At 27.1% G+C, this 24032-nt stretch overlaps 1 protein-coding gene across 1 annotated transcript; it reads left to right on the top strand.

The window, feature by feature from the left end:
• The first annotated feature begins 3287 nt into the window (after positions 1-3287).
• LOC107448976 (sirtuin 6) lies at positions 3288-22923 on the top strand. The gene is made up of 6 exons (XM_021146471.3): positions 3288-3558; positions 6505-6632; positions 9690-9932; positions 13727-13900; positions 16967-17090; positions 19233-22923. Exons 1-6 carry the CDS (start codon positions 3493-3495, stop codon positions 19710-19712), a joined length of 1215 nt encoding a protein of 404 aa, XP_021002130.2. The 5' UTR covers positions 3288-3492; the 3' UTR covers positions 19713-22923.
• Positions 22924-24032: the final 1109 nt, after the last annotated feature.

Genomic DNA, 24032 nt, shown 5'->3' with positions numbered 1-24032 from the left:
TTTAGCTCAGTTCCAACTTATAGAATTTATATTCCAAGCACATAAATTTTTTTTCTCCAAATATTAGTTGAAATTATTAATTAAATAAAATATATATATAAGAGCTATTACCTAATTTAATATCTTTTAAAGTAGAACTGTCCATTCTCTTCTTCCAGGTTTCTTCACAGAAGTAAGCCTCTGATAAAAATGTACGGCTTGCTACAAATAAATAAATACATAAATTTCCCATAATAAACTGAATGATTTGCAAATATATGAAGTCGTCTTGATTCAATTTAATATTGAAAAGAATCATCTAATTAAAATGTAATAATACATTAAAAGTGTTCTACACAGCTTGAGCTCTTTTGTAATTAAGTTACAGCATTTGCATCAATGTTTTGTTTTAATTAGCACAGTATTACTCTTATATTAACAGACAATTCATTCCTTACAAAAATGTTTTTACATTGTCAATAACAATTAAAAAAGCACTTAAAAATGTTAGCATAACAAATGTTAACCTATCAAAAATATTTTAAACTAGCAGCATGCAACTTTACAATGACAAAATATAAAAGTTAGCCCAGAGTTTAATTGATTTTTTAAAAAAAAATAATTTTATTCAATCAGCATTTAGTTGATTTTTCTTTTTTAAATTCATGATTGAAACTATTTTTTGTTTATATATTTTATTGGAAAATAAGTAGCTCAGAATATCAACTAAATTTTAAAAAAAGTAATTAACAACTAAACTAAAGCTGAAAAATTTTATTTTGAATTCTTTTACATGAAAATAACATATACATAATTCCCTTTTCAGAGATATTTGTTCTATCTTACCCTNTAAAAGTTCCGTCCATTATCCAGAAAGTAGATTCTTATAAAAATTTCAAATTCTCATCGGTAGTTAAAAATTAGAATTCTCTCACCATCCACTAGAATATCCTTTGCAAATCTAATGCCATTTGTTGTTATCCTATATTCATTAGGCAAAGTAAACTGCTCTAGAGTTTGTGGCTCAGCAAGTCGTTCCACTCTTCTAACTCTTTTGATTTTCTGGCGCAGAGCATCATTAGGAGGCATACATGGAAGGATTTCCCTCGCAACTCCTGCTTTGGCATTTTGTATCAGTTCAGCTGGTTGGTCATTTGTTATTTTGGCCAAGTCTTTTATGTCCGCACAAACTTACATTACTGGACCTCTATTTGCTTTAGCTGAATGATTATGCTTTAGAATATTATGTTGGTTCAAAATATGTTGACCGTTTATTAATGTTGCTACAGCCCTTACATGACATAAACGATCATCACAATTCCAGTAATATCTATCATCTCGATTTTGATCTTTATTAAAAATGAATCCATCAACAACAAAGAAGTCTTATTTTGGGGGGTTTTAAGAACTTCATAAACTATTAACAAATTTCGTATTGCTTCAGGTGGCTGATGGGCATTCATTCAAAAAATATTATTCGAATTTTTAAAACGACAAGAAAAGATGAAGAATAAAAGAAACTTTTGATGACCTGACAAGTTGTGTTACTAATCGTTATACGAGAATGTTTCACGAAGAATTCTTCTGAATAAAATAGAAAAGGAAATGATAAAAAAAAATCTTAAAATGACAGGAGCCCAAAAGTTTTCGAAAAAAAATTCTCGTAGGCGCCAAAATATTCACGAAATCTGTGGATGAAATTAAAATGATACTACGTCGTGTAATGTTCCGCCACAAGAAAATAGTTCATATTAGAGTTTAAAATCTATTAAAAAAATGTAACAAACTTTTGCAAATGATAATAATAACAATTATTAAGAATTTAATCAGAAGAAACACAAATCTTTTAAATTAATCTGATAGAAAATGCACGTTCGTAAGAATAAAACGAAAAACAATCTTGGCAAACATATCGCCAAATATTGTTCTTGGACAATTTTGTTGTAACCCTCATTCTAGTCTCTCCGTCTGCTATGCAATAGGAGAGATAGGGTAGGGTGGGACCACACCTACCAAATAGTCATCACTTTAGCATATTTTAATAACTTTTAATTCATGATATTTTGTTTGATTTGATTCTAAACGTCGTTTGATTGTTAATATCAGACTAGATCCACAGTGGGTTATTAACAACGGTTAAAGAATGATGCTTTGTAATTATCTGAGGACAATCCTTGCATATTGCTCGATTGCAATTTGGATATTAAAAAAGCAAATGTTGGTACATCAAAGAATATCGTTTAAACTCTACCCAACTAAATATCAATTTATTTTTAAAAAAAAAAATAAAGTTAAAAAACAATTTTCAGCTCGAAAATCATTTCAATATCAATTAATATCTGATTCAATATTTATTTGATAAGAGAAATCACGGAGAAATGAAAAATTCTGTCTTTTTTTCCCCTGCACTTTTCTTTTTTCTTTAACTTGTTATATCAAGAAGCAGTGACAGTAATTATAGTAATTGCTTTGTGGGTTTAATCTATAAGATATAATCTTCAAAATTATAACAAAAACACAATCTTAGAAACATATGCGAATAAAATACCACTAAACTTCCAATTGAACTGAGGATCAGTCTTTTCAACGTAACGTAGTACAGCAAAAGGAATAAACAATTTCAAATTAAAAAAAACATATTTTCTGACTATTGCAATGTAGGACACAAAGTTTATTTAAAGCAAAGTTTTAAAAAATTGAACCCGCAAAAATGTACTAAATTACGAAGAAAGGCTGATGACGTAACGACTTTGTCGAAGTAAATACCCTGTCGACGAAATGATCCTGTCGACGAAATGACGTATAAATAGAAAAACATTAAATACGATTAGCAGATTTAATTACAATGAGAAAACAATGGTGGAGAATCTCACGACTGTTGCTAACAATCTTTAGCAACAAAATAGGATAAATTATGGTATTGAAAACGTGTAATCCTCTCATAATAGGTCTCTTCTGTACTTTAAAAAAGAAATGTAATTTTTATTCCGCTTTGCATACAAACTTTATGTACATATATATGCATAGAAATATTTTACGTTTTTCAGAAAAAATGAACTAACGTATACAAAACCTACACAGCAGCCAGTGTTTACAAATATTAGAAGACAATAATCGTTTTAAGATACCAGAACTCTGTATTTTATTCATGGTCTATTATTTTGGTTCGATAATTGAACAAATATAGAATTTAAAAGAGTTTGAAAAAAATGTAACTAATGTCCGGCTCTGAAGCACATTTTCACTCCAATCCCAATATTTGTTTACAAAATATTGCGAGCAGAGTTGAGTTGAGAGCTTTCTGTTTTTCTTTCTCTGAAACATTAGGTTCATCTACAAATTATGATCTCTAGTAAATACACCAGAACCCTAAAACGAGTTTTCGTTCTTTTAATATTGAAAACCTTGTTGACTAGTCAAACGCAAAGTTCATAAAATTCGGAATAAATCTAAGGAAATTTTTTTTAAACGACATCGGTCTGTAAACAAATTTACTCAAATTATTCAGGAAAGATGTCTTGTAATTATGCTGATGGCTTGTCTAAATATGAAGATAAAGGAATATGTGGATTAAAAGAGGTCTTTTTTGCTCTTTTATTCATATTATATTTATGTGGCCGTATAGATCATCATAAATTTGATCGAGATGTATTATATGTGTTTATGTTTTTGTTTTGCATTTGAAATGTGTTTCTTCATGGCACTTGTTTTTTCATAGTTATATTTAATTTTTTTTATGTCATGAATTATTTAATTAATATGCATTGTTTTAGTTATAATTTCTCCTGAAAGTTTTCATCTTTTATGTTCTTTTACAGACACCTACACATATATGTGTTTGTGTGACTGATATCTTAGATACCTGTGGGAAAACATAAATGATGGAAGCTTGTGATTTGATTGTAAAATGCATTTTGTCCTTTAATATTAAATCATAAAGTGAAACTAATTATTAAAACCTTCATTATACCTATAACGTTCAGAAAACTAATAGTATTCCCTATGCTATGAATTTTATCATTAATGTAACAAAAGTCCTAATGGTTCAAATACAATATTAAGAAAAAGTTTAAGCAAAGCACTTTATAAACGAAAATAAAGGATTACCGTGCTATCAAATTCTAAATAAAACTATTACTATGTGTAGTACCAGTGTATAAGTCGACTTTTCAACCCATCAAAGTTTTACAAAAATCAAAGGGTAGACTTATACACCATGAATAAAGTTGAACATTCATTGATCGTGACACATTGATCCATTATAAACAAAGAAATAGATATGGATAACTCTATATCAATTTACAGGAAGAGTTCCGTATCGTGATCTGTGGCAGAATAATCGCTTAGTCTTGGTAACTTCTGGGCAGCACCGCTGAGAAACTTTAAAAATAAAAAAAATCACGGAAAGGGACCTAAGGCGTGCTCCTAGCCACTCCTAAGCAAACATCTACATGTTTTTTTTTATTTTTTTAATTGCAAGTTTAAAATCTATTTGGCAGCTTGACCATTGTAGTTAGCTGGACAAATTAACCCTTACAAAAACTGTTTTTAATATGTTACTTGCAATTAATTTTGGATTTTTTCTCATCATATTTTCTAAGTGAAAAAAAAGTGTTTTAGGAACAATACTTTCAGTTATATTCAGAAAAAAATAATGAATAAGAAAAGTTATGAGAATTTGTTCAAGAGTATTTCAAAAAATTTATATATATATCTATTTTTTTTTTTGTTTCTAATGGCAGGCCAATTTAAAAGAACAAAAAGGATAAAATAACAAGAAAAACAAAACAAAAAGAGATAAATAGAATAGAATGCATAGTGACATGCTTAGTCTATACGGGCCCTAGCATCCCAGTAACATCCACACACAGTAGTGGAGATGAGCGCAGGACAGACAGAAATATGGGGCAGATCCATGTCCTCCCCAAGGCAATAGAGCTTGCATTTAGGACAATCAAAAATTTTTATACTAAAAAGGTGTTTGGCCAGACAGTCATGGCCCATTACAAGTCTAAAGAGAGCAACTGCCTTAAACCTGGGCTGATTTGGGATAGTTAAAATATGGTTGAACCAGGTTTTGTGTATATTGCTTGTACGGAAATTCTCTGAGAGCATGTTCCGGAATTGGTTTCGGACCAGCAATTTAAATGAGTGCAGAGAGATGGAGCAACGAGATGCTTGGGCAATAGTTGTTCCTTTCTTGGCCAAGAAATCAGCTTTTTCATTACCCCAAATCCTGCAATGTCCCGGGATCCACTGGAGGATGATTTGCTTGCCTTTCAGTGTCAGGTCTTTCAGACAATCAATGCATTTCTGAATGGAGATGGATTGGGGAATCAGTGGAGAGTTAATATCAAGAAGTGCTGCTTTAGAGTCAGATAAGATGACGGCGCTAGAAAATTGGTTAGTACGACCCTCTAGTTGTACAAAATAAATATATATATATTGTAATAATATGATAAAATATCAGAAAATATATAGCAATAAAGAATTTAAAACATACAATAAAGCTGCAAATTTAAAGATTCCAGAACACCATTTGTGTCAGATTCATCAATGTTAGCAGTTTTGTCATACCAGTCTACTCTGCAATGGATTCTACTTCATCCTCATCTGCTGAGACCCACAAAAAACATCTTTAACGAAAAATCATCCAACAAAATCAAAATTCCATGCTTTTTAAAATATTTTACACTTACATTTGAATCCACATTTTACCACTCTTCTAGCTTTATTTGACACATGTCTATAGGAATGCCTAATAATCAACTTACCATCACCGTTCAACTAATAGACCTGACATACCAGAAATTTGTTATCTTGTAATCAAAAATTGGTTTATTTTGTTCCGTAAAAAAGTGTGCAAATCTTGTAAAATTTTGCACGTTTTCTATCTCTTAGACCATGATTAAGTAATATTAGTCAGAAACTAAAAAATTAAGCAATGTTACTTAGCAAAAAAGAAACTTATTTTATCCTTTTTATTTATGATTTTAAAATCTTTAAACTCTTATTACAGATGCTTTACGTAATGCTTAGAAAAGAATTATTAGTATGATAATTTTAGAAATTAATATTATATTTTGTTGTTTGAATAATATATTATTTTCATCAAATTCTGTTTTCTATTTAAAAATTTATGTTTCTGTTTCAATTTGTTCTTAAAAACAAAGATATAAATTTATTTTATGTGGCATAAATAATTATTATACTCTTACTCTCTTCTCGTTTGCAAAGATTGAAAAGGGAAACAAAGATTGAAGATTTACAAAGATTGAAAAAAGACAAATTAATTTACCGTTGCAGTTTTGCTTATGTCAAGGAGAAATTATTTAATCAAAATATCTGTCTTTAGATACTAAAAATTCCTAATTCTTTATGATTGCCTTGATTGTTTTATTTGACTATTTGACCATACTAATTACATCTTACTTTCCTAACCATTACATTGAATTTTTATTTTTATGTTTTATTATTAAAAAAAATTAAAATATATCAATTAATTAATTGCTCGTATAACTATAGGTCATTGATAGCACATCGATTCTTCATGATAAGGTGAAGGCTTTAGCAGATTTGATAAAGGAATCTAAACATGTTGTAGTTCACACTGGTGCTGGCATAAGTACTTCAGCTGGAATTCCAGATTTTAGGTAATCATATGTTTCATTTTTAAATTTTTAAAGAAGAATATGGATTATTTATTAAAAGAACGTGTCGGGGAACTGGACTAGCTGTCTGTGTCCAAATTATCAGAATCAGCGATGATTTAATTAAAAATTTGACTTATGCAATTGGGATGTGAAAAAGACACTTTCTTTTATTATGCCACATTAAGTACATCCAAAACAATTTATAACCTCTTCAAACAAAAGCCAATCTTGTTGTCTTCTAAAAATTGAAAATAAAAATAAAATTCACACTCGACGTTTTTGATATTAGCATTGCCTGTTTCAGTATTTCATAATTTTTCTTGCTTTTTTCAACCTTGCTAAATTTTATTCTTAAAAGTTCTGAAGGAATATTTCCAATTGTTATAACTACTTTAATATGAATGTTTTTATCTTTTGTTTAGAAACAATAAAGTAAGTAATGTAGTCTTTATTATGAGAATAATACTCAATTCTTCAAGCCTTTTTCAGAACTGAATCTAGCTACATCAATTCAAATTCAGATTGTAGACATCACTCGCATGAACTGAATGTTACTAACATTCATTCTCTGTACTTTATTTTATTCTTAATACCAAAAATTTATTTTTCTAAATTTCATCGCAGTCTTCACAGCATTTACACCCTTATGCACTTTAACAGCGCTTCTTCTAACCCATTTCATCGATATTCGGTTTTGACTAGTTTTTCTCATTTATTGTAACTGATCACTATCAGAGTTATAGGTTTGCCCGTTGAAGAAGCTTATCTTTTCCTGCAGGTCACGTGTACTACATTCCTCCCCCGCCAATAAAAAAATTCTTGTGCGTTTTCTCAACTTGTTTGAGGAAAAAATTTTTAACTGTGACTTTTGAATTAGCGTCTTCTAAAAACGTTTCTTTCTTATAATAGATATTTGTGACTGTAATCATCTGAAATATTTTTTGAACTCTTTATATTTTTTAAAGCACTAAAATGTTTTTTTCAAAAATGTTTTTTTAAAATAGAATTTAATGGTTGGTTTAATTTAGAAAAATTATTTTATTTGAAATGATCTTGGATATCATGATTAAGAGTTTTCATTTTTCCTCTTATTAATTGTTTAAAGCTCTTATAACTATGTATTTTAAATTTTTTAAATATTATAAAACCACATTTTACGTTCATCATAAAAATTGATTTATAACTTCCAATCTTTTTACACTTTTTAAATACTTACATATAGAAACACACATGTATACCTTGATCGAAAAACACAAGTCTGTATCAAGAGTTGAAATGAAATAATATAATTGCAACTACCTTGTGAAAAAAGATAATTAATCAAATATTGGCACTTTTAGTACTAATAAATTAAAAACATGAATTAAAAGCGACTGCTGATGAAAAACGAATCATAGTTTTGGATTTCAATTTGAAATATTTGTACCTCTTAATTAAAATTTAGTGTACTATTATTCAATGAGTGTAGTATTTATATAAAATTGTCACGGAGTGTTTGCACCATATAACCAAGATTTTGTCTTTTTATCCCCCTGGTTACTCTCCATCACTCCCATGAAACGAAGAATATCTACCTTATGATTGGTCAGAAGGTAGATGTACTTCGATTATTGATTTTAGCCTTTGAAATCAAGCTATCGCGCTGTCACATGAAAAAAAAAATGCTCAAAATATTTCAATATTATGTTCTCTTTTTGATAAAGCAAATTTTGTTGCAATAATAATTCTTGTTTATTCAGTTATATGAAAATATTAATAGAAATTTTATACTCCAAATCAATTTATTTTTTCTTTTTGGCTAAAAAGCTTACTTTTTTAATGAGGATTTAAAGGCTCTATTTAGTAAATTGCATTCAAAAGAGAAAAGTATATAATAAGAAAGAAAAAAATTAGAGATGATTTTTTTTAAAAATGTCCTAATTAATTTCATATTTACTATATCATTAAACTGGGGTACATGCGCATCTATGGCATGCAATATTTGAGGGTGGGAGATCAAATTCAGACTAACATTTCCTAAATCTGCAAAGTGTTTTTTTTTTTTTTTTTTTTTAATGTAGCTTGTTTTTAAATTTAAATCAATTCTGATTCATCAAACTTTTGTATATTAAAGCATTCGTTTTTTTAAAAAAAAATATCAGGTGGTTTTTATTTCTAATTATTGAGGGCAAGGTTGAAAAAAACCCAGTTTTTTTCAGGGTTTAATTGGGTGTTTTCAAACTAAATAGTGTTTTTCATGATTTTGTTTATTTGCTAATTTCTATTGTATAACTATTTTTAAAATGCCCCTTTACTATAAAACTGGTGATCAGGAATTACCCCAGAAGTGTCAAGATAAGGGGTAATTCCTTATCACTGAAAATTTGAAATGTTTTAAATTCTAATTTGATTTTCAAACAAAAGAAAACACGATAGAACTCATCTCATATAGCCTTAAACTTCCAGAAAGTATTAAAATTCTATCTTTGTATAGTTTTTTCACAAACTGGATGTTTGCATTTTTTTGATCAGGAATTACCCGAGGTCACCATATAGCCATTTTTTCATAGGTATATTTAATCAGCAGGATTGCACAAACAAAAAACAGCAAAAAATCTCATATTAGGGACCACAGCTCTAAATTATTTGAGAGCATTGACTAGGTAAAGATTTGTTAAAAAGGATTTTTAATACATTTTTCTCATTCTCATTTTATTAAAGAATTTTTAACTGTGAATAGTCATTTCTATGTTTTCGAATGTCTGCAAAGAATTTATTTTAAAGAATAAAATCTTCATAAATATCTTTTTAAAGTAATAGTAACACTTTCTTCACTATAAAATTACAAAAATATTTCTGTCACTGACTTTTTAAGGATTATTAATTTTACTATGGAAAAATGTTAATGTGCTATGTCTTTATCCTGTTGTCATTACTCCTAGAGACTTTAAATAATTGAGTAACTATACATTTATTCTCTTAATTATTATTCTTATTGTTAATACCAATTGTGAAATATTCCTTGTTGAAATAATTATACTATTGTCTCGTTTGACATAATTCTTACTTTTTTTTCAGAGGACCCAAAGGTGTTTGGACTCTTGAAAAGGAAGGTTTAAAACCTAATATTAATATTTCATTCAATGATGCTAAACCAACTGCTACTCACATGGCTCTAAATGCATTACTAGATGCAGGTTATGTGCATTTTATTGTCAGTCAAAATGTTGATGGTCTGCATTTACGCTCTAATGTGCCTCCAGACAAACTTGCAGAATTGCATGGGAATATGTTCCTTGATAAGTGCAATCATTGTGAAAGGTGAAAAATATCTTTAATGAAGTAAAAAAATAAATAACTGTACCTGGTATTTAAATTTTTATTTTACTTTTATTATCCTAACTTTTTAAGTTTCTCACTCCATTATATCTTTAAACTCGGGTACTGTTTACGTAATATTACTTAAATTTATAATTTGAGGCTGATTTATATGACTTAGTATATGTTGTAAATGTATATTATGTGTACTAAATATACACTATCTATGCTATTTACTTTTCTATTCAAATGTACTTCACACCATCGGGTTTTAAGAAACAATAACTAATTACAGAAACTATTGGTGTTGCATACAGTGCATATTTTAGACAATCCTTAATCAACAAGTATGAAAATGGCATTTTTTTTATAAGAAATAATATATAAAAACATTAAAAAAATACTTAAATACTTGTATTATTATTTTAAGGGTGGATAAAAAAGTTTAAAGTATTTACTTTTATCTATTTTTCATTAAAATTATTGCTTTGTAAACTTAATTATTGTCAGAGCTTATAGTTTTGGTTGGTGTTATGCTCCAACATTTTGAGAAATGCCCAAATAATTCTTTTTGTTCTGAACAATGTTAAAACAAAAACTAATATTATTATTATTTTACTTAAAGATTTATTTAGTACCTCTCTATTATAATATACTTTTGTTTTTTGAATCAAAGTGTCTGAAATCATAACTGCATTAATTTTTTTGAAGCAGTAATTTTTATCTCATTGTTTAATAATAACTTCTCCTATTTCGGGTTGCATTTTTAAAATAGTCCGATTTTAATTTTAAACAAAATTGTCACTATATTCTTTTAATATCAAAGTAACTTATTAACAGTGTTTAAAATTTAAAAGAATTATTTACTTAATAATAAAATATGCTTACAAGTTAAATCACTCTTGTGTTAAAAATTTAGTGTATGGATATATTATTACTTAGTATATGGGTATATCATATAATTTTATACTTCAACTAGCTATGTAAAACTTATAATAATTCTGTAATGATGACGATAATGCATATAATTTTTAATTTGTTTCACATTTTTAAAAATTTTATTGATATTTGTTGTTATTCCTCCATTTTAAGGCCTGCTCAGACTATTAAATCTTTCTGGCCATAATGGTCGATTATTTAGAGCAGGTAGCATGTCACAGGCTCATACTTTTATATAGAGTGACTTAAATATACCCTACAAAGTACAAGAAATTAACCATATATGGCAATGGAGTTTCGATGGTCTGAGGGGGTTTCATATTTGATTTCTGCATAACTTTCAATGTCTTTGAAAAGGCACTGTAACTTATGTAAAGTATAGGGATGTATCGCAAAGCCCTATGACAAAATATAATCATCATTTCAGGGGTGCATAGGAATTGCCACTGGAATTTCCAAACTTTTTTTTTTTTTTGCATGATATAAGTCCTCACAACCCCAATGCTTGATGTACTATTATTAAAAAATGTATACTAGTATAATTGTATATAAATTCTTACTAGTATACTATATAAAATATAAAATTGTTCAACTATCAAGAGTAACAGAAAACAAGGAAAATTAACTATTAAAAGAAAAGACCTTGTATTTTGATTGATCTTGCAATCCTGGTTTCATACATTTCAACTCCAATAAATGTTAACACAGTGTTGTTGTTCTAAATATTGTGCACAATCTAATCAATCTTGATAAAACGGGCATCAAATAAAAGTATATAAGATCTTTTCAAACTAAAATAAGTTATAGAACCATATTGACATAAAATCAAGCTGTAAAACTTAACTCCCCCCCCCTCAAAAAAATCATACAACTGAATGAAACTGACTTTTTTTTATATATTTATAAAATTATAAACAATTGATTGTGCGACTTGAACGACTGCTGTCGCATTTCATGCTTATTAACATCTGAATAATTAAAATGAATGATAAGTTTTTCAGTTCATAGTTTTTAGGGCATTGAATGTTTATTTTATTTTGATTATATGTTCCCATCTTTAAACTCTATAATCTCTATAATCTCTTAACTTTACATCTATAAACTAAGATTTTTCCTAACATAGTTGTNTTTTGATTGGTGTTACATTTTGAGAACTGCCCAAATAATTATTTTTGTTCTGAACAATGTTAAAACAAAAAAATAATATTATTATTTTACTTAAAGATTTATTTAGTACCTCTCTATTATAATATACTTTTGCTTTTTGTATTAAAGTGTCTGAAATCATAACTGCATTTATTTTTTTAAAGCAGTAATTTTTATCACATTGTTTAATAATAACTTCTCCTATTTCAGGTTGGATTTTTAAAATAGTCTAATTTTAATTTTAAACAAAATTGTTACTACATTCTTTTCATATCAAAGTAACTTATTAACAGTCTTTAAAATTCAAAAGAATTGTTTACTTAATAACAAAATATGCTTACAAGCTAAATCACTCTTGTGTTAAAAATTTAGTCTATGGATATATCATTACTTAGTATATGGGTATATCATATAATTTTATCCTACAACTAGATAATGTGTAAAAATTATAATAATTCTGTAATGATGATGCATATAACTTCTAATTTGTTTCACATTTTAAAAATTTTATTGATATTTATTGTTATTCGTCCATTTTAAAGCCTGCTCAGACTATTAAATCTTTCTGGCCATAATAGTCGATTATTCAGAGCAAGTAGCATCTCTCAGGCTCATACTTTTATATAGAGTGACTTAAATATACCCTACAAAGTACAAGAAATTAATCATATATGGAAATGGAGTTTCGATAGTTTGAGAAGGTTTCATATTTGATAGCTGCATAACTTTCAATATCTTTGAAAAGGCACTGTAACTTATGTAAAGTATCGGGATGTATCGCAAAGCCCTATGACAAAATATAATCATCATTTCAGGGGTGCACAAGAATTGCCACTGAAATTTCCAAACTTTTTTTTTTGCATGATATAAGTCATCACAACCCCAACGCTTGATGTACTATTATCAAAAAATTTATGCTAGTATAATTGTATATAAATTCTTACTAGTATAACTGTATAAAATTGTTCAACTATCAAGAGTAACAGAAAACAATAAAAATTAACTATTAAAAGAAAAGACCTTGTAATCCTGGTTTCATAAATTTCAACTCCAATAAGTGTTACACATTAGCATGCTCATGTGTTCTAAATATTGTGCACAATCTAATCAATCTAGGTATAACGGGCATCAAATAAAAATATATAAAATCTTTTGAAACTAAAATAAGTTATAGAGCCATATTAACATAGAATCAAGCTGTAAAACTTAATTTTTTTTATCTCCCCCCCTTCTAAAAAAATCATACAACTAAATTAAACTGACTTTTTTATATATTTATAAAAGTATAAACAATTGATTGTGCGACTTGAATGACTGCTGTCACATTTCATGTTTATTAACATCTGAAAAAATAAAATAAATGATAAACTCTTCAGTTCATTGTTTTTAAGGCATTGAATGTTTATTTTATTTTTATTATATCTTCCCACCTTTAAGCTCTATTCATATAAATCTATTCAATAGCTGCGGAGTTATCCAAGAAATATGGAAATACTCTTAATTTTGAACACCAGTAAACTAAGATTTTCTTCTAACATAGTTGTCATGAGAATATTACATTATATATTATCAGTTGTTGTCATAATTTGCATTAAATTATGTAATTTATATTATGTTAATTATATAATTTATGTTTTATTATCATAATTTAATTTATGAAGTGTGCTGTACTGAAGTATTACAATGTATTTTTATTTATTTATTTTGTTTAGATTGTTTGTGAGGAAAAGTGCTACAGAAACTGTTGGTCAAAAATTCACTGGAAAGTTTTGCCCTTTGCCAAAACCAAATGGAAGAAGATGCAGAGGAAAATTGCATGATACTATTTTAGACTGGGAAGATGAACTCCCTCTTCGAGATTTAGAACTTGCGGAAATAAATTCTCGGTAACTGTACTGAATCAAATCTATACATTTTTGTAAAAAAGAAAAAGAGTTTTGTATAAAATTTTAAATTGCATAAATCATCTTAAAATTGCATTTGTGTGGCATAGAAACCACAATTTAATTGTGGTTTCTATTTACTAATAACTCTCATGATACTTCAATACTATTAAAAATTTTATAGCTGGCTGTTCTCACGACAAAATTTGAAGACTAACTCTTATAATATACAAACAAATTTCGTCAATTTTTAGAATATCACAGGTTTTTGATTATCAATTCCAATCAAGATAATCATGTTGTGTAATATTTTAATGTTGATATTGAGGAATCTTCGACTAAATTTATTTTCTTCAAAAATATTAAGTAGTTCATAGTGTTTTGAATTTATTGAAACTTTACTTTAAAATTATTTAATTAAGGAAACATTAAACTCGATTACAATTTTTAAACATATATTGATGTGAGAAAATTTATTTATTTAATGCTGATTATTTTTTTTATTTCAATAATATGAAAACTTTCCACTTACTGATTTGAAATTATAATGAGTTATTCAGTGTTGATAAAATTATATAGAAAACTATTAAAAACTTCTGTTTTAAACGAAGTAATTATAAAATTTAAAAATTTTACATTTAATTATTCTTTTGTCATACTATTTGTTTTATTACACAAGTAGAGCAAATAATACCTTTTTTTAGTTTTTTTTTTTTTTTTAAATAGTCTGGTACACTCTTTTAAAAATGTTCTGATTATTTTTTTGAAAAATTTTCTGATTTTTTCTTTGGGCTACTATAAAGCCTGATAATGTTGGTTTTTTGCTTAGTAGAGACTAAGAAATTTGCTGCGGCATTGTGCAGACTCTTTTTTTTTTGGTAATCTGTGATCAAGATTTCAAATATCACTTTCTCAATCTTTTGTTATAATCTTAATCTAGCTACTATTTAAGTACATATTACAATGATAACTTTAAACCATAGATTCCCAACATGGGCATTGAAGGCTTCTCAATAGGGATGTGGGATTTTCTAAAAAATGTATAAAAACCTATATAGAGAAGAAATTTTTTTTAAGAATTAATATTTTATTTCACATTGAAAAACCTATACATATTTGTTTCTGCATAAATTACATGCTATTATAACAGTTATTAATTCAGCAATTTATTGGGGTAAAAATTGGTAACTAAATTTTTAGTGAAAATGATACTTTGCCTGCTGTTGTGCACAAAAACTTGACTTAAAAAAAAAATCAAACTATTTTTTTGACAAATTATTTTAATAGCTTTTTTTATTTAATAATATAACAATAATTACAACAATTATTTCACAATAATTTGGGATTTTTAAAATATATTTTCAAGCTATTTTATGATTAAATAAAAAAAATTGTAAAAAAAAGTTCAAATTTAAAGTTATTGACGAGTCGGAATTTTCGATGAATTAACAATATAATTAAAAGTAAACCATTTAAAAAATAATGAATGTTTAAATTTCTTTTAAATGTTTTAATCAATGTTTTTAAAAAAAAATTTTAGAGGGAGTTTAAACAAAAATCTGTCTTGCAAAGTGGGTGGTGAGTTAAAAACCTACACATTAAATGTTTATGATCTCAGTATAATTAAATGGTGTAATGATCTCTGAAAGTGATAATTTTAACATACAAATGAATAGAGCGAACCTGTACCAACTGATTTTGATAGCGATAAGTGATTGATAACATTAACTGCAATTACATTAAGAGACTACTGTGCATGCGTTTATAAAATTTCAGTGTTGTTAGAATTTAATATTATCAGAATTTTAAATTCAGTAAGCTTTTTTTTTTTTCTTGAGATGTTGTAAGAAGGAAAAGTTTGTAGCTACTAATTGTGTTGTATGCAGAATTTACCTATTTGCTTCCTCCAATGTTGACAGCTATAAGTTATCATTTTAGAAGTTAAACCACTAGAAAAAATTTAAGAAATATCTTATTTACAATTTTTTGTAATAAATAATAATAATAAATGTTTTTGAGTTTCTTTTACGTTTACTGTTTTCAATCATTGCAAAACCTAACAATGTGTACTATTTGGTGTTATAATCGTTGCAGGGAGGGGATAAAAAGTAACAGTTGCAACTTTCTTGAAGTATATGATTTTAACTTATAATTTTCAATTACATTTGAATCTTCTGGTTTAAAAGGTTATCTATATGGTAGCAAATATTTAATTTTATGAAAATTTTTTATTTTTGGAATAAAAAATTTGACTTTAATCATAGATATGTAATTTTAAAAAATTAGGAGAGAAAGCTCATAGTACACAATGCGCAATATTATGCTCAACATGTTGAAATTTGAAAAACAATCAACCATATTGTTTTTAAATCATTATGCAAAAACAAAAAACTACAAATTAATTGCTTAACAAAAAATGCACATTATTATTATAATTTTTTGTTTTTGGATTAGATATAAAGTTTTTATTTGAAACTTTTTAGATGTTAAAAATGCTAATGAAACATATGAGGTTTTGAAATAATAATGAACAATGTTGATCAATCAAATATAATAATAAGGAAAATAATTCTACATTTATTTCTGGTGAGAATAAGTTTTTGCTACAATACATAGTTTTTTATTATTATTTTTTTTTAGTAATATTTTTACTATTGAAACATTACTGGTGTGATTTTCTTACTTCAATTCATAATTTATGAAACAAAATTTTAAAAATAAATAAACTGCTTATGATTTAAAAAAAGAAAGCAAAAAGTATTATACAGCTTGTAGATTTGATAAATAGAATAAATAAAAAGCTTGCGAGCACATTAGAAACCTTTTATTTACTGTTTGCCTGATCAGAGTTTTTATATTGATCTCCTTTATCACTCAAATGTCTGAAATTTTGTTTCCACTTAAAAAACTGAAGATAAAAAAAATTTATATCTTTTTATTTTTACTAGTGACACATTATTGCATTATTACCACAAATATTCTGTGTGTTTCTCAGATTATGCAATTTCTGGGTTTAGGTTGTTGGATTTAAAAAAGAAAAAAAATTAATAATAACTTGTTTATTTTTAGGAAAGCAGATCTTAGCATATGCCTGGGAACTACTCTACAAATAATTCCAAGTGGTAACCTTCCCGTTTTAACAAAGAAATCCAAAGGAAAACTCGTCATTGTCAATTTGCAACCCACTAAACATGTGAGTATCCAATTATTATTTTTTTTATTATTCATGTTGCTTATGTAATTGACAAAACTCTAATGCTTATTATAATTAGCTGGCCTTTGTTCTCTGTTCATACTTCAGTTGAACATTTTCTAACATTTTTATTTTAATGACATACTTTTCTTTCTTTTTCTTTAGTATAACTAAAATATTTGTAAGCAAACATAACAAAATTAATAATCATTTTTCTATACAACATGCAGTGTGATTGAGAATAATCTTATGAGATATGACATTAACATAATTTTATGTGTACATTAACATAATATTTATGTGTTGAGTACTGCACATTTCCCAGCCACGTTTTGTCAAATATGTATAATTTTTTTCTATTGTAAAAAAATACAAGTTTAAAAAATATGTATAATAAATTATCAAATATCTATATCAGTATCTGTATCAAATAATTTATCAGCAACATCTTTCTTAAATTACTTTTTTACTCTGCCAATATTTTTATTTTACCCTAAATTACTTATTTTACTACCCTTTTTACTAAGACATCACTAGAAAAATATTTTCTGAATAGTTTTCTAATAATGGTAGATTTCGCCATAATGAAATTTTTCCTAAATAATTGCAATATTCGTTTTATTAGTGGACTTAAAATCAATTTTTAACTAGTTCATTAATTAGTGAGAACTAATTTCATTATGTTAAAAAAGCTCTCTATCCCTGCAACTGGGCGATAAATCGATGTAGCACGAAATATCATTTTAACACATATATCCGCAGGCTGATATAATGATTTTCGTTTTCGGTGATACAATGATTTTTGTTTCGTTAAAAATCTGAAGAAAGTAAGAAGTAAGTTTTTTCTTGAACTAGTTATTATAAAGGTGTGATATTTTTCTGTTGTAGGTGTATTAATTAATTAATGTTATTAATGTTAATTATTAATGTTAGTTAAAAAAATTATGTTAAATATGAAACATATGTATGGTATGTAAATTGTTATCTTGGTATCTATTTTTTGTTCATAAAATTTTCAGGATTTTTCACTTTGTGTCACATAACAGGGGGTCACGTAGATGTCGCAAAAAACATTCTAGGAGAGTTAAAGCACATCATCAGGATTAAAACTGCTTAGGAACCCATATGGGGAATTTTCGTCATAAGCGGCTAAAGGTGCTTCCCTATTATGACCTGTTCAGAAGCATATCAAGGAACAGTTTATAATAGGGAAGCACCCCTAAAATTGTATATTGACATTTCTGGCATGGGTTCCTTTGTAATTTTAATCCTGATAATGGGTCTTAACTCCCCTAAAAGTTTGTTGCTATATTCTTGTGACGAACTCTTTATATATATCACGTTTTTAAATCTGTACAGTTTGATAAAAAATAGACTAAAAATATCATTTAAGAAATACTTTAGCTTGGAGAGAAAAACCGATCATAGATTTGAAATCAGCGACTTGAAACTATCAAAGATCCGTTTTTAAAAAAATTCAATAAAAAAACTATTTGCCCCCCAGTGTTACTTTTAAGTAAATAAGTTTTTTTCATCAATTAATTACTTCCAGAAAAAAAGAATAATTTATGTATTTTGTTTGAGAAATGTTGTTGTTAATTTACGTCGCACTAGTGCTGCACAATGGGCTATTGGTGACGGTCTGAGAAGCATCCCGGAGGATGATCCGAAGACATGCCATCACAATTTCAATCCTCTGCGGAGGGGAAATATTGTAAGGATTAAGAAAATAATAATATGATCTAAGCTTCTATTTGCTGTTCTGATTAAGCTATTGATAACTCATTTTCAAAATCAGGACTACCACATTTTAGTTCTAGAAATTTAAATTCATTGGAAAAAGTATGTTTTGGGTATATTTGTGTTTCATTTAAACTTCATTAATCATCTGCATCGATTGATTAGCATATCTTAGGTAGACCTCAAAAATATGAAGATTGCTTGCATTTCATTAGGGGAAAATCTGATCATTAAGCCAAAAGTTTATTGCATGAAATCATTGTCTGTGGTGAAACCAATTAAACTAATTCATATTAAGTACATTACGTATTAGTTGCTTTGCGAACTATAATGCTATAAATGTAAATATATAATTTTAAAGAACCAAATGAATAAAAAATATACTAGTTTTTTGTGTTACAGGACAAGCAAGCAGACATCATTATTCATGGATATGTGGATGAAGTAATGAAAAAATTAATGGAGTACTTGAATATTGAAATTCCTGAATATAAAATTTCCAATGATCAAACCAAAAATAACCTCAGTAAAGTTTCTGAATATGTGCGAAGTGAGAAAATAGAAGAAGAAGAATTGAAAGAGGAAATTCTTGATGAAGTTATACCAACTCCTAAGTCTGAAGACCATCCTGAATTGAAGTCAGAAATAACAAATGGAAACTGTCAAAACTCTAAATTAGTAGACCAGCCTGATTTACTAAAAGCTAGGGAAGATCAATCTTCAATTGTGGAAAAATTAGAATTTAAGTCTGATGTGCATTTAACAAATGATTGTTTGCCCGATGCAAGTGAAAGTTCAATGTGTGAAGAAAATAGTGAAATAAAATGTGATATGAACATAACTCCTAATATTGAAAATGTTCTACTAGAAAGTGGAGCCTGAAAATTCTCCAAAATCATTTTTTTAAAAAGATAACGAGTCATTTATTACCTTTACTTCAGAAGAAAATTGCATTTTAGTTTGAGTTATTTAGCAGTGTGTACAAAATGTTTTTAACTTTATACCCTTTTGCTAGATGAGAGATAAAAGATATAAACAAATGCAAAATATCTATGTACTCAAATATAGTTTTTAAATGCTACAATTGTATATGATGTCTCTATATTCATTAGTACTTTTTCTCAAAACTAAATTGGTAGATTCGAAACAACATGAAAAATATTTTATATTACCAGTGCAGATTGCATTTTGTGAATTTAGAGAAAATAGTTTTAACCCTCCTTTGTCAAGGTATAAGAGTTTTAAGACTTCTGGGACACTTCTCTTCATATAATAACAGAAAGGATTATGAAATTATCAGTTGTAAAATTCTTAAATTTGTAGATGATAAAGTTTGTTAAGTTCCAATTTTATTTATTCATTATTTAACAGTGTTAACCTATAATATTTGATTATCTTTCAGTTTTAATATATATAATTCTTGATTATTATTGCTTTTTCGATTTTGATTATTATTCGAAATTAAAGGCTTTAAATTAAAAGTGGTACTCTTTTATTTTAATTTCAAGTAGTCACCTTACGTTATACCACTCTTTATGCTTAAAAATGTTTTATTACCATTTTATAATAATTAATAAATAAGATATACTTTTCAAAATACATTTTATGTTACTATATTCAGTCTACATATGCACTTAAAATAACTATTTAAAATCCTAAAGGTTAGGGTATATTTAGTGCTACGTATACTAAACAGCATGAATGAAGTACAGAAATGGACATACTATAGTTTTGGTTCTCTAAACAAGAACCTTCCTCAGTGTCTAAACACCAAATGACATTATAAAGTTAAGAGATTAATTCAAACCCACAAATTTGAACTATAGCAATTTAATTGTTTTACCCTATTGTCCGAAAGCCAGTCCCTAAATTACTAAAATTTGAGCTTAAAATCGTTTTCTCTCCTTTTAACAAACTTAATTTCATGAACTTTAAAAGACACTTTTGCTGATATTGATATCTAGGGCATTTATCAAATTTCTTGTCAGTGTGGACAAATTTCATGTCAGTGTGGTTCAAAATAAGAATATTAACTGATCTTCAATCGCTCAACATAGTTGGAATTCTAATCATAGGTTTGAGTTTTTTGCTAAAATCATTCAACAACTGCTCTTCTATTGAACTTGATTTTTGGGAATCACTCCATATTTTGAAAAATTTTAATAATTCAGTTTATGATCTCCCTAGTATCCCGCAGTTTTCCAATGTTTGGAAATCTATTCTAATTTATTTTTTTGCTTCCTGGCGGTTCTCGGAAAAACTCCTCACATGTTTCTAATAAACATTCTTTTTATTATCTTCTTAAACTTGTTCCTCTGTACTGATTGGCTAGAACACTCTGTACATATTTATCTCTTTAATTTTCTTGCATCATTTGGTGTTTTGACACTGAGGAAGGTTCTTGTTTAGAGAACCTAAACTATAGTATGTCCATTTTCATACTTGTGTTTTATTCACATTATTTTCCCCTTTAAAATATTCAGGGAATATAAAAAATCTACTCTTAAAACTTTTGCTAAATATTCCCTTTGATAAAAAATTATTTACGAATTTTTATAGCAACCAAATTTCAAGACAGTATTTTTAAAAACAAATTTGTGAATGAAGTTGCAATGGTAAGTAAACTTATTTAGATTTAAATTGTTAACTATTTTAAATCTGTTGAACCAAATTTGAGTAAAATAAAAATTAAATTTTATTTAAATATTTTTAATTTGATGTAACAGTCTAGTACTTATTACAAAACAAAACTGGGTTCTAAAGAACCCTGGGATGTATACATGTGTACTTGTATGATTTTTTTTTAAAATTGAACTTTGCATTTTTCTTCCAGATTGTAATTGGATTGCCTATTTTCATTTATTTATCTATTGTTTTTTTTTCTTTCATTTTTTTTAACACTGTATTTAATATTTTAAATGTTAATTTTAACAATTAATGTTTGCAATTCTTAGGTGTTCTCATTAATTAGGCAGTTTTTGTATACATATTTTTCAAATACTGTCAAATTGAATTGGTTAAATCACCATAAAATTTCTATGACTTGTTTATAATTTAATTTTGCAGCTTGAAAAAACCTACTAGTTTTTATTTTCAATTTTAAGCTGCTTCTTTACGTTTTTGCTTTTTAATTAAACAGTGTATTGTTTTTATTTATTTGTTTATACTTAAGTTAATAATAATTGTTAAATATGAGTGATTTTACAAAGCGTTACAAACAAATATATATCAGCTACAATAATTGATTGAGTGTAAAATTTTTTGTTTTGGCAGCTAGGATATCCTTTAAAACTGAACCATCTACTATTGCTAAACTACTGCTTTTGTATTATGAAACATAAACTGTGGACTTACCCAAATTGTAATATTCTATTCTTTGTAGAAAAAATCTTGCATAAACAAAATATTTATGTAATATATAATTTGCTATTGAATTTCGCCTTTTTTATACATAATTTGTTAATATTAATGTTTGTAAAAATATATAATTCATGATTGTAGTCTAATGTCAAATTTGCAGCAATTAACCCATTTAAGATGTTCCTAAAAATAAGTAAGATTACTCACTTAAATAGTTATAGTTTTATAATCATTAGATTTTTATGTTCAGTTTACATTGTATATAAAATTACAATCGTGAATAGAATTTTTTTCACTTATTGTACTTTTGTATTATTACAAAATTTTAACGTACTTGTTTAAAATATCACTTTGAATCATTTTAAAATAGTTCACTTTTAATCAAAATGTTGTATGTTACTATCATTTTTCTTTTATCATGTAAAGCACATTCAAGAAATATTCAAACAAATTGCTGATTTAAACAGTGGTTAAAAATGTGTCATGTTTATAATATAGGTAGAAAGCTTTTTATACTCATTTTTGTAGTTTTATATTTATTTTGCTGGTGTGTTTTGAAATTAGAAAAATTTTATTTTATTATGAAATATATATAGTTTAAATGAAGCAAAATGTGTACATAAAATAATATGATGTGGCAAATATTTAAATTGTTTAAACTTATAAAAGTTCAAGCTATCTATTCATGAAACTTTTGTAACAGTTGTTAAAAATAAATTGTTTATGTTACCTAGTTGGCTTATTCATATTTGTTTCATCATTTTTAAAAACCATTTTCCAAGCCTTATCTGCTCCAGACTGTGATCTTAGTGATACCTGATGACCGAATTCTCCCTTCACCAACCCATGGTACCATACATGAGATGAGCCTTTCCGATTCCAGCTGCCCTTGATCACATTAGCGTGAAATCAATTTGGAACATTTTATTTCGATTTTTAAATGACACTGGATGGCTGTAAAGGCATCCATAATAATTTCAAATAATATTTCACAGGCGTTAACCTACTTGTTCTTTCGGTTTCTAGTTTTTTAAATTTTTTTTTAATTTGATATATGGTGTTTAAACTCGTAATCAACAGTGCATGCTCGGCTTTTTCAAGAATATTAGGCACATGAATTCCTGTGCTCTGTATTTTTGTTTATATTTTGATAGAGTGGGAAAAGGGTTGAATGCTTATTGGTTTATGTGGGTGCTGATTTGTCAATTGGTAGGTTTGCTAGATAGTGTTCAGTTTTACAACTTTTTTTCAAAATATTGTGAGCATTTTATTACAGTATATTCATTTATTACTGTATATTCAATGACAATAAATGGCAAACTTCAGCATATTTAGTTTCAGCAATGATTTTACAGGGATTTTTAAATGAAATTACGATTAAGGGGAAAACTGTCTTGTCACATGCCTAGTTTTACTCTCAGAACGTGTGGCTCTGAGAGTGAAATTGTGCTTCCTTCTTCTTTCACTGGTTCAAAACAAATTAGAATGTAATGAATAACTGTTTTGTTTTTTTTAAATGTCGATTCCTATCATCATTCTTGCAGATTTTTATATAAATTGCCTTCCTGATTCTGACTGTGATTTTAAGATATTGGAGTACTGTATATTCCATCCCTAAGGCTTGTAATGAAATAGGTGAGGGAGTTAAAGGGAATAGAGACATAAACATTGCTATCTAAACAAATGATGTATTGTCGGACCATTAGATAAGTTATTTTAGTTTTAAGTATAAAAAGTACAGTTTAGTCCTTATACCTATTTACTTATCTGATATTGCTCTATGGACTAGTGAGGCATTGTTCCTTTGCTGAAAATCAAGTCAACAGAATTAATAGTTTCAAA

The sequence above is a fragment of the Parasteatoda tepidariorum genome, chromosome 7 (assembly GCF_043381705.1).
Source record: "Parasteatoda tepidariorum isolate YZ-2023 chromosome 7, CAS_Ptep_4.0, whole genome shotgun sequence".
In the NCBI taxonomy this organism is placed as follows: domain Eukaryota; kingdom Metazoa; phylum Arthropoda; class Arachnida; order Araneae; family Theridiidae; genus Parasteatoda; species Parasteatoda tepidariorum.
This window is presented reverse-complemented; position numbering and strand designations above follow the sequence as displayed.

Bases quoted from the DNA above. Each gene is read 5' to 3' on its own strand.
- LOC107448976 (XM_021146471.3), top strand. From the start codon at position 3,493: ATGTCTTGTAATTATGCTGATGGCTTGTCTAAATATGAAGATAAAGGA. The intron at 9,933-13,726 runs GTGAAAAATATC...TATTTTGTTTAG, and splicing joins AAGTGCAATCATTGTGAAAG to ATTGTTTGTGAGGAAAAGTG. The intron at 13,901-16,966 runs GTAACTGTACTG...GTTTATTTTTAG, and splicing joins CTTGCGGAAATAAATTCTCG to GAAAGCAGATCTTAGCATAT.